This window comes from Prosopis cineraria, unplaced genomic scaffold, assembly GCF_029017545.1.
Source record: "Prosopis cineraria cultivar Desert tree isolate PC_DT_omini unplaced genomic scaffold, ASM2901754v1 PC6, whole genome shotgun sequence".
Lineage (NCBI taxonomy): Eukaryota > Viridiplantae > Streptophyta > Magnoliopsida > Fabales > Fabaceae > Prosopis > Prosopis cineraria.
In genome coordinates, this window is record NW_026555337.1 from 33704763 (window position 1) to 33717456 (window position 12694).

Genomic DNA, 12694 nt, shown 5'->3' on the forward strand with positions numbered 1-12694 from the left:
TGAATTTTATGTGAAATATCTCCACTGATTTCGCCATCATTTTGAATAATGGCTCCCAAATATCTAAACTTTTCCACTTGAGGTATGATTTGATCTCCCAATTTCACTTCCAAATTATTTTCGAATAGTCCTTTACCAAATTTACAATATAAATATTCCGTCTTACTTCTACTCAGACGAAAACCTTTCGACTCCAATGTCCTCCTCCATAACTCAAGTTTGCAATTAACCTCTTCTCTTGTCTCTGCTATAAGAACTATATCATCCGCGAAGAGAATACATTTCGGGATTTCCTCTTGAATATGTTCCGTCAAAACATTTAAAATCAAGTTGAACAAATAAGGACTCAGAGATGATCCCTGATGTAGTCCAATCTTTATAGGAAAATCCTTTGTTTGACCACTAGGCGTTCTTATACTAGTTTTTACCCCCTCATACATATCTTGTATGGCTTTAATATAAGCAATCCGTACTCCCTTTTTTTCCAACGCTTTCCAAAGCACTTCTCTTGGTATACGGTCATAAGCTTTTTCCAAATCAATAAAAACCATGTGTAGATCTTTATCTTTACAACGATACTTTTCTATTAATCCCCTTAGTAGATAAATTGCCTCTGTAGTTGATCTACCTGGCATAAAACCAAATTGATTCTCAGAAATACTTGTCTCCAATCTCAACCTGTGCTCAATTACTTTCTCCCACAATTTCATTGTGTGGCTCATGAGTTTAATCCCTCTATAGTTAGTACAATTCTGAATATCTCCTTTATTTTTATAAATAGGAATTAATGTACTTCTCCTCCACTCATCAGGCATTTTCTTGGACCGTAAAATCACATTAAATAACTTAGTTAACCATCTCACCCCTTCTTCACCTAAACATTTCCACGCTTCGATAGATATACAATCAGGTCCGTTAGCTCTACCATTTGCCATTTTCTTAAGAGCTTCCTTTACTCCTTATCACGTATTTTTCGATAGAATGACAAATTTTGTTCTCCTTCACCAGTTACTAAATCCTCCAAGTTACTAGATGAATCCTCTCCATCATTGAAAAGTTTAGAAAAATAAGTCTCCCATCTATTTTTAATTTCATCATCTGTAACTAAAATTCTTCCCTCTTCATCCTTAATACACCTTACCTGTTCTAGATCTCTTGATTTTCTTTCCCTACTCTTGGCAATCTTATAAATATTTTGCTCTCCTTCCTTCGTCTCAAGGTTCTTATAAAATTCTTCAAAAGCTTTGGAACGAGCTTCACCCACAGCTCTCTTAGTTTCCTTCTTAGCCATACGGTACCTCTCCTAATTTTCCTCATTGTTACACAAATGTATGGCTTTAAAACAGTTCTTCTTATACTTGATTTTGTCCTGTACACTATTATTCCACCACCAAGACTCCTTATCTCTCGGACCAGAACCTTTCGATTCTCCCAAAACTACTTTTGCAACCTCCCGTATCTTTTTAGCCATATCCTCCCATATGATGTTAGCACTTCCCTGAGAATCCCAAATTCCTTTATCCAAAAGATTTCGCTTGAAAATATCTTGCTTCTCACCTTTTAATTGCCACCACCTAATCTTTGATGTTACTACTTGTCGACGTTTTTGGATTTTACTCATAATACACACATCAAGGACTAGGACCCTATGTTGTGTCGTTACAGCATCTCCAGGGATCACCTTACAATTTTTACAAAGTTTTCTATCTGTGTTCCTAACCAAAAGAAAATCAATCTGCGACCTTGAGGCTCCACTTTTGTAAGTGATGAGATGCTCATCTCTCTTCTTGAAACAAGTGTTGGCAATCTTAAAATCATATGCCAATGAGAAATCAAGAAGAGTTTGCCCTTCATTGTTTAGCTCTCCAAAACCAAAACCACCATGCACCCTCGCATACTGACCAGCTTTCCTCCCGACATGCCCATTAAAGTCTCCTCCAATAAAAATCTTTTCACTCTGTGGTATGTGTCGAATCAACCCCTCCAGATCCTCCCAAAATAATTCCTTAAGACTGGCTTCTGTCCCGACTTGCGGCGCATAAGCGCTAACAATATTAACAGTCTCACGTCCAATTATCATTTTTAAAGAAATAATTCTGTCTCCAATTCTGCTAACTTCTACAACGTTCTTCTTCCACTCCTTATTATAATGATGCCTACTCCATTGCGTGCACTTACTTTTCCTGTATACCAAAGTTTGAAACCTTGAATATCCTTAGCTCCTTCTCCACGCCATTTTGTTTCTTGCAAGCAAAGGATATTGATTTTCCTTTGAATCATAACCCCTACAACCTCTACAGATTTACAATTTAATGTCCCAACATTCCAAGTATCAAATCTAATTTTGCTCTTATGGACTAACTTCTTTAGCCGCGTGCGTCCAAAATGACGCGGTAGCCCTTGCTCATTTAACACTACATCCGGGCGCCGATGCAGCGGCTCTAACTCACTTATCACTGTACTCGAGCCATGCAGCGCGTTACTTACGGGCAACGACCTAGCATTAACATTATAATGTCTATTGTCCATGTTTATGATAGATTCAACAAATTTTTACATTGGCTGTTGATGGCCTAACACAACCCTCCTCCTTTACCCGGGCTTGGGACCGGCTATAAACATAGGCGGAGTTTGTTGTGTTGCATGATCACAAAACATAAAATCATTTAAAGATCTGATGCTAAACATAGAAGTACTATCAATATCCAAGTGAATGGCCTCCAAAGATAACCCTCTCAAACAAAAGTTCTTAGGACACAAGCTAACAAGTTTTGGCACATCATATATCCTTAGATTTTCCAGAGCAGGAAAATCAATGCAAGTTTTGATATTTTGATTATGATGAGATAAATTGTCATCATGAGAGCTACTTCCCAACACATATTCCATTGCATTGCATTTTAAAATTTCTAGTCATTTCAACTTTGGAAAGATGGATTTGTGATTCATATGAGTTGTAAGACCTCCCTCATCTACTACAATGCATTTTAGTTGATGACATGTTATGATTGTCAGTTCTTCCAAGGAAAGGATTGGGGCATCATGTAGAGCAAACAATGATATTAAGTTGTCACAATTCAAGAGTTCCATCTTCTTAATGTTGATCAAGGATTGCATAGTGAGGCTTTGAGTAGCTTGAAAAGCTCGATGAATTGCATTTGTGGATAAATCTAGCCCCTACAAATACATAAATTATGTGCATATCAATGCACAAAATAATCAATAAAATCTGCATATAAAAATTATTTTAGAAGAATATTAGTCATTTAACTTTACATAAGGTTTCTTTTTGATCTTTTAATTTTATAAAGTATTTTTTAGTTTTTTAATCCCAATATCATTAGTTTGATTACAACAAATTTATATATTAAACTTTTAAATATTAACAAAACATTTTCAAATATTAACATATTAAGTTTAATTTTTTTAAAATAACAATAATTGACACAAAATAATCATTTAAAACTAACGGTGTTAGGGTTAGATGAATGAAAATATATTTTTAAAATTAAAAAATAAATTGAAACTTTATATAAAATTAGAAGACCAAAATTTCATTTTAACCTATTAGTTTAAGGTCTATCTTTTAATCTCTTTTCTTTTTTCTATTTTCTTTTAATTCTTGTGAAAATTCCATATTGTAATATATACTCATACACACACACATAATTTCTGCATTAATTTCTTTTTCTATTCATCATATCTATCAATGAAAAAGTAACATCCAAAAATATACGATTTTTAGAAAAGACAAGCAAATTAGGATAGGGAGAAAATAGAAATATAAGATATATTTGGTACTGAATGACGTAATTTTATATGTTAATTTAAATAATTGATTGATAATGTTTCCTTTTTTTTTTGTAACAGTTTTAAGAACAAATTAAATTGTTCTGTTTTAAATGTCTGTAGTATTTTATTGTACAGCCAATGCCTAAGATTTCAAGACAAACAATTAATCTAAAATGATCCAGAGAAACAGTGTGAAGAGATGGCGGTATTCAAATCTAAAATTATTCATTATCCAAATGCTTACCATATTAGGGACATCTTGAAAGCAAAGGAACTCTAAAGCTGGGAGATCAAAGTGCATCTCATGATGTTGATTTTGACTGGATAAATGATCCTCATGCTCGTATTTCCCAATAGCACATTTTAGCTCAGAAGCACCCTTGATAGTCAAAGATTTGAGACTCTTAAGTTGCACAGATAATGGTAATGAGGAAGGAGATAAAAATCCCAACCCTTTGCAATCATCAATTTCTAGATTCTTTAAAGTTGGAAAAATGGAGCGGCATTTCGTGGAAACATGAGCATTATCTTCAACTTCTACAATGTACTTCAGTTGGTGACAACTTTGGATTGTCAAATTTTCTAACAAAATCGTTGAGGCAGTCGGTAGAGTGAACAATGATATAAGCTTTGAACAGTTTTGGAGTTTCATATCCTTTATATTTTTCAATGATTGAGTTAATGGGCCTTGGACTGCTTGTAAGTTGGTGACTCCATCTCTGGATACGTTTGTTTCCTGCTGACAAATAAATTGAAACCAAACAATAAACAAAATTCATTTTCAAGTTTAACTAGTGTTTAGTAATTAGTTATATTTTGTCAAAAAGCCGTCATTTTGGTCAAATTTTGATTTGTTCACTTTTTTGTTGTCATATTAATATAATTGCCATATTTCTCTTTTCCTTCATCAAATTTAAAATCTTAAAAAATAGTTTTTGTCACCATGCTATACTTTGAACAATCCTAAATAAATCAAACATATGAATATTATGTCATTAAAAGAAAAAATTAGCTCTAGTAAATTATTATATCAGATTATATTAAAGCTCATAATATGGGTTAAGCCCATGGGCTCAACCTGCCAAAAAAGGCAAGTTAGGTTGAAAAAAAATGAGTTTCTTTAAATGCAGGTTGGGTTTGGCCCACATTATATAACTTGAACCCGTAATGAGCTAACTTGTAAGTTAGTGGGTTAGTCCACTTATTTTTTTCTTCCAAAAATCAATACATTCAAATTTTTAAACAAAACATGTTACACAAATAATTTTTCACATCTCGATTTTATTAACATTTCTTCTAACCAAGTTATTTTTATTCGTCCATTTTTTAATAAAAATCTAAAATAAATATTTTAGATATTTTGCCAAAATTATTTTGTCATTCTTGAAGACGGCGTGAAAAGATACTATTTTTTTTTTCAATTTGACGACCCACACTAGTACTTAATGTTATAACTTGTAAAAGAAATGATACAAAAAAATGGAAGTGTATGGGATTCATTTTATTTTTGGAGTCCAAATCTTCTAATTTCATAAAATTAAATGTTATATTTGGAAAGAGATTAAAAAAAACAGAGAGAAGGAGCGTAATTATTAAACATAACTCCACCTTTCTCGCAGACCATATAACTGTATATTTTTCCCCCCTTCCTGCCACTTTTTCCAGAAGAAAAACAGGAAAATACTTTTTGTTCGTTTGTTTGTGGCAAATGAAGCTTTGAAAAAATCTACTCAAACTAATGTTATATCAACTTCTAATAAAGCCTCTAATATTATGAATTTAAACATTTTACTATGTTTGTTTGTTGATAGTATATATATTTATTTTGGATTGTATTAATGTATTTTAAATTTGTATTGTGTTTTTTTAAGGATTTAGAAGGGGTTTTTTTTGTTATTTTAATAATTAGTTTTTATGTAAAATATATTTTTTTACTGTAAAAAACACTAAAAAAACAGTAAAGCATTTTTTATTGGTAGGTTAGCCCATAAATGTGGGTTGGTCGATATATAGACCATATAGGATGTGGGTTATACCAACTCGTTCCACCAAGCCCAAAACCTACTGTAGGCCAACCCATAACTCGCGAGCTGGCCCATATTATCAGTTTTAATTATATAACCTAAACTATTATAATAAACAAATCAAGACATATATCAAGTAAATTAAGACAATAAGTGAGATTTTAAAAAGAAAAAAGGCATTAATCATGTAGTATAATAAGAAAATTGGGAAAAATAATAGAGATCTAATTTGTTAACCAAAAAGAGTCATTTATGATGGACAAAGCAAAACAAATACCAGTAAGTTAAAAAGAGTGTTACCTTTGTGATTTCCCAATTCAAGCATTCTTCACTTGGACAAATGATCAAATCAGTAAAAGATATGATGCCACAATTGTCCAAAAAAATAGTATGAAGAGATGGCGATACCAAGAAATAATAATTCTGGACACAAATGCTTATCATACTTGGCACACCTTTAAAGCAGAGGAACTCCAAAGTAGGAAGATCAAAGTGCTGCTCATTTTGTTGATTTTGATTTGCTGAAAGATCCTCATGATGGTACTACCCAACAATATGTGTTAGTTTAGGAGCATCTCTAATCATCAAAGACCTCAAATTTTTAATTTCTAATGATATTGTGGATGGAAATAAAAAATCCATGTCATTACACTCCTTGATTTTTAGCTTTTTCAAGTTTGGGAAAATGGAACTATAGTTTTTTTGATCTTTATAATCATCTTCATCGTTGGTTACCAAGTGCTTCAATCCATCACATTTTTTTATTGTCAATTCTTCCCACAATATCATTGATGCCATGGATAAAGTGAACAATGTTGATTTTGAATTTAAGGAGAAGTCTGCAAGTTTCATCTTCTTGATATGACAACAAGGAATAGTTGTCCACCAATAATAGCAGCAGTATCTATCCATTTCTTTGATGCGAATAATCCCTGCAAATAGACATTTTTATTCAACAATTGAACCACTTAATTTAAGTTTTTTAAGAAATGCATGGAGATATGGAATCTATGAAAATAGCACTTCATTTAATTATCAAATATACATGAAAACTTTTTATTCGGTTATATATATAGTATGTTAGTTATATTTATATGTATTTAATTATACTCAATTGATGTTATAGTTCTAGACACAAGCACGCAGATATATACATGTGTGGGTATTTATAGTCTTACCATTTTACCAAAAAGATTTTTAACAAATGCACTTGTAAAATCTTATTACAAATTAACTCAATTATGCATCCAAAAATATTTCAAATTACCTTTAAATAATGGCAATTCATATAATAGATATTTTCAATGTTCAAACCTTACTTTGTTCAATTGTGAACCATTTTTCTTCTTTTGAAATAACTGGCAATTTACATTTCTATTCCTTGAACAATATATATATATATATATATATGAGACACTTGAACGAAAATAGTAAGGCAAATGCAGCATACCATTAGGTGTGTGCGGTCAAGTGGTCCATGATGAGAAACAATAAGATTAGTCTCTTCACTAGCTGGCCTCGATTTATTGAGAGAACAACATGCTCGAACCCAAGAGAGAGCACATGTGGTAGGAATTTGATGTATCTTGTTGGACTTATGTCTTGAAAGTGGAGATGATGGCTTTTGCATTGATGAACTCTTGAGTTGCTCATAGTTTCTAAAAATTCCACTTAGTCTTGGTACTCCACAAAGTTCCATCTCTTTCAGTAAAGGGAGCATAGCATCTTCCCCCTCTTGTAACTTATCAAATATGTATTCCAGCTGCTCACTCTCATATATACCTATCTTTTCTAGAGGTGGAAGGCCTCTAGCATATAGGATTGGAAATATTACTCTTAATTTGTTGCACCCTTTGATTTGAAAAGTTATTAATTTTGGGAACAATGAGTCATAACTCTTTTGATTACTGTTGCCATCTTCACCCACTATGATGTGTTCAAGCTCATTGCAATTTCTAATTGTTAATTCTTTCAATTCCTTCAAACTTTGAGCTGTGCATGGTTGGAAAATTATTGTCAACATTGGACAATCTTCCAATTCTATAGACTTTAGATGACATAAGTTGAAGTTGCCTTTGGAAAATATGCTCCTCAATTTTTAACACTCCTTCAACCTCATGATCTCTAATTGCTCCAAAAAGCTAGACGGTTGAGAACCCGAAAATAAATCTTCAATGTCCATTCTAGAGAGGTGTAGTTCAACCAAATTACAAAAAGCAGTCACACCAGAATTATGACCATTAGTATCTACAAGACACTCCATGTGAGGATATGAGCTCAAATGAAGAATAATCAAATCATTCAATGTTTCTTCCTCATCTATTGCAACAAGATCAGGGACAAGATTCTTCCATATTCTTTGTTCATGCTCTCCTTCCAAGATAAGAAGCTCGGCTCTTTTCACAAGTTTCTTAAATGTTGCATCTGAGACTAAATGACTTAGTTCGTCTATTATAAAGCATCTTAACATGGAACCATGATTTTGAAAATAATATGAAAGATGATTAGAAGATATACAATATTTTTGTAATGTAAGAGGAGATCCATTTTAAGAAATTGCATCTTCTTCTTCTTCTTCATCACACCTATTGCCAATAAAAATTAATTCTTCTAATTGTGATCATCTTTCAAGCACTTTAAAAGGATTATTTCTTCAATTTCACATTCTTCTACCTCCAATGATCTTAACTTCTTTAATTTCAAAAATTCTATTAGTTATTTAATGATTGAACAATCATAAAACCAAAGAGTCTCTAGACTCAACAAGTTTCCTAAGATAGAGATGTCTCCTAACTCTAAATTTTTCAAGATGAGTGTTTGAATCTCCTTTAATGATTGAAGTGAATTTGCCAATGATAGGACTTGAATTCTTGGGTAATAACTATAGCGATCTAAAATGAAGACTTCGAGACTTCTCATCTCATTAAAGAATGTTTCTGAGAGATCTAAATCCTCTGAACCACTTAAAAAGATTAATAGGAACTCTAATTTCTTTCCATTAAATTCATCAGGAAAGTTATCATTCTTCCAAAGCAAATATCTCAAGTTCTCTTTTATAGGCTTTTTCAAATCCGTGATTGATTGAATATATTTGTCTTCTATCCTCAAGGCCACCTCACGAACCAAATCATGCATCTTCACAAGATCTCTTTCACTACTTAACAGCAAAGAAGAACTTGTGAGTTCCCTTATAGCAGCATGCACTTCCAATATTTTTTCTGAATAATCCTTGTCATTTTCTCCAAAAGAGCTTAACCCTATACCAATCTTGCTTAAAACTTGAACAGGAATTTCTTCATCTTCTAGGAACATGGAAGATATCAAAAAGAGTTCTTTGGCCTTTTCTTTCTTCAAGTTGTCATAGCTTAACTTCAAGCATTTATCAACATCTTTTAAATTTTCATCATTGACATCAAGTATTGACTTAGAACTCTTCAAGGTTTTCAAAGCAATCTTCCAATCATTGGGAGGCCAATTTTTTAACATTCTTGCAACTGCTTCAATTGCAACTGGTACTCCTCCATATTGCTTCACAATATCTTGAACTAGACTCTTAGAAATGGTGGAATTATTAATACTAGCATTTATATGGAAAAGCTTCAATGCATCTTCCTCATGTAGCTTCTCTAGTTGAATTGTCTTTTGGCATCCCATATTTTGACAAATGTTTAAGTTGCGTGTAGTTATTAGTACACTGCAACCCTTACGCTGGAGAACAGATGGAATCCCTAACTCTTTCTTGAGATCAAACTCTTCCCACATATCATCTAGTATTACAAGTAGCTTTTCTTCCATACTAGTGATTTTGGACCATATTCTCTTCGAGAGTTCTTCCTCCTTGTCATCATTTGATTTCAAATCTAAATGTCTTGCAATTTCATGTCGAATGTTTTTAAAATCAGGAGGCTTAGACACAAAAAGAAAGATAACTTTGTCAAATTGAGATCCTTCAAGATTTTCACCGACTTTTAATGCCATTGAGGTTTTTCCTGTTCCCCCTAGGCCTTGTAATCCAACCATGTTACAATTTTCATCTTCTAATGCCTTCATTAGCTCTTGGAACTTTGACTTTCTACTCTCAAAATCAAGGAAGATTTGTGGTGAATAGTATTTTATACTTGAAACATCCACTTGACCTGCCACTATGCTCAAGTTATTACATCTTTTGAGGAGGTCTTCTATTTGTAGAGTCTTTTGTGCAAATTCCTTGCCGCACTGATATTGGCACCAACAATTAGGACATAAGCCAAAAAAGCACTTCTTTGCTTTAATGTTATAGTTAATGAGACCATTTGCTTCACTTGCCCACTGCTGCACTTCATTTGTGACTTTTGAAGCACCTTTGGCTTTTCCTATATCTATGTTGATATCCTTGCACTTTGCAAGCAACCTTTCCCTTTCTTTACAAAAATTTTCAACATAACTGTTGAAACAGCATAAATATTGAACTTCATTTTTCACTAGATTCACCAAATTTGAGACTTGATCCTTTGCAAGGTCAAGAAGGAAACCCTCCATCTAACATGGATATGAGGAAATATGGTTAGTCTATCTTGCTATCTAGATCTTGGCTATGAAATTAGTGCACAATGATGATAATGATTGAATGTGAAAGCTAGATTTACAATGATACAGAAATTTGACAGACATGCAAATTAAGGACGTATGGTGACTAAATAGAGTAGGAGTAAAAACATATTGTTACTCATAATAATAAATGGTACAAATGTCATGTGGATAGTTTCTATGCTAAAACATGGCTAGTATATATGTTTTCAAGTTGGATTGGCATAGCTTCTAAGTTGGATAAAGAGTAGTCACTTGGGACTAGTTCAAATGGCATAGTAGGATGGGATTTACGTGGTGGTCAAGTTTTCAAATCTTCTTAATGTAATCCAAAAAGAAAATTGAAAAAAAAAAGAATTGCTTAAACGTGAAAGACACAATAGATTGTGAGACAATGGAACCATATGGTAGGAAGTAATAAGAGGTAATAGTTTCAGTTTGAATGTTTACTTAGGGCTTGTTTTTTTGTTCCCCTTTTTTGTTTTTAAAAATTATTTTGTAATACAAATTTTAGAATTGTTTTTCAAAACAAAAGCAAAAGGAAATTCTGTTTAGTTATGCTAATTTAAAAAAATTACAATTAAAAAATAAGCAAATAATGATGGTTGCATAGATGATTAATTGTGGTGTTTACGATATAAATTGGTCAAGCTAACTATATTTTTCAATAATTAATGTAATGTGTTTTGAAAACAAAAAAAAAAAACTTTAAGATATTTTGTTTTTTTTTTGTCTTTAAAAACAAAAATGAGAATATTTTGAAAACAATTAAATTCAAAATACTGATGCAAATGAGTTTGTTTAAGGAAAAAAATAGTTTTTGAACTAAAAACCCAACATACTCTTAGTTAGTACTCTCCTTTTGTATGGTTCAATTCAAATTATACTTTATCTCCCTAAGCTTTATCATGAAATTGGAATATATACCATCTTAACGTGCAGCAGAATGCATTAATTCCTGAATTGTGACACACAGGAGGAGATCTTCATGCAACAATTTTGGAAGATCCTCATTGGGATTCCTTACCTATGGCCTCAAATAGCAAGCAGTCATAAAAATTAATAAATTAAGGCCCTATTGGTCTATGTCAATGATCTATTATTGATAAGGATCATAAACTCAACAGAAATTTAACATATGATCATTGGTCAACCTTTAAAAGTTGTACATTAATAGAGCTTAATTTGGTGTCATGATTGTGAATCAAACAAGTGATCTCAAAAAGTAAATAAACAATGAAATTTTATTGTAGAAACAATTTTCTATCAAAAAAACAATTTACAACACCCCTACATTACAAACAAAATAATTTTTTATGGCAACTTTTAATGACGACCGAAAAAGTCACCACTAAAAGTGGTCTTTTGGCAGTGACAATATGTCACCACCAAAAGTTGTGGCACAAAAAATAAAATTTTCACGGCTATTTTTAAATATTGCCGCCAAAAGTATATTTTTGATAGCAACCTTTAATAGTTGCCGCCAAGCGTGGACTTATGTCACAATGAAAGTATTTTTATAAAAAATAATTTAAAAATTAAAAATAATTTGTATAATTATTTTTCATGACAACATTTGTCTCCAATAAAAGCATTTTCAAAAAATTAAATATAGTTGTAAATTATATGAATAATTTATAAAATTATCATTTAAATTATTTAAAAAGTTCTTATGAATATTTTAAAAATTTAAAAAAATAAAATCATTCAAAAGTATTTATGAAATTAATTTTCTCATTTTATTTACAAAATTAGAAATAAATGATATATCGGATCGTGAAATAAAAAGAAAATAGTGAAGATGTTTGTTAAGTTTAATTATGAAATCATGTTCTAATTTGTATTATTCATAATCTTTTTTTGTCATATATAGCTTATATTTTATTTAAGAATTATGTTATTAAGCTGTATTTTAATATAATAAATTAAAATATTGATGGGTTATTACTTTCAATTATAATTAGGGTAACTAATATAATACATGTTTACAAATAAATATTATATACTTAATAATTTTCATTTAAAACTATAAAAATAAAAAATTAAAAAGTGGTTACAATATTTATAACGAAATTATTTAATATTTAAAATTTTTTATTTTAAGTTCATTCCCCTAACAAAATAATATTTATTGGTAAAAAATAATATTTTACTAAAAAATATGTCATAATATTCATATAAACTTATTTTATCATATTAATAATTGAAAATAAAATATAATATCTGTATATTTGTTATTACTAATATATTTTTTGAATATGTGTATGTAGTTAAATAACATAAGTTTAATTTTATATATAATAACTATAAGT

The 12694-nt window shown here is 31.1% G+C and overlaps 2 protein-coding genes across 2 annotated transcripts; both read right to left on the reverse strand.

Annotated features, from left to right (window-relative positions):
* Nucleotides 1-2678: 2678 nt before the first annotated feature.
* LOC129312708 (uncharacterized) lies at nucleotides 2679-6740 on the reverse strand. Its single transcript, XM_054955386.1, has 3 exons — nucleotides 6117-6740; nucleotides 4037-4528; nucleotides 2679-3177 (listed from the first exon to the last, which is right to left on the reverse strand). Exons 1-3 carry the CDS (start codon nucleotides 6258-6260, stop codon nucleotides 2914-2916), a joined length of 900 nt encoding a protein of 299 aa, XP_054811361.1. The 5' UTR covers nucleotides 6261-6740; the 3' UTR covers nucleotides 2679-2913.
* Nucleotides 6741-7914: 1174 nt separating this feature from the next.
* On the reverse strand, nucleotides 7915-10334 carry LOC129314092 (disease resistance protein SUMM2-like). The gene is made up of 2 exons (XM_054957464.1): nucleotides 8729-10334; nucleotides 7915-8264 (listed from the first exon to the last, which is right to left on the reverse strand). Exons 1-2 carry the CDS (start codon nucleotides 10332-10334, stop codon nucleotides 7915-7917), a joined length of 1956 nt encoding a protein of 651 aa, XP_054813439.1.
* Between the last annotated feature and the right edge of the window lie 2360 nt (nucleotides 10335-12694).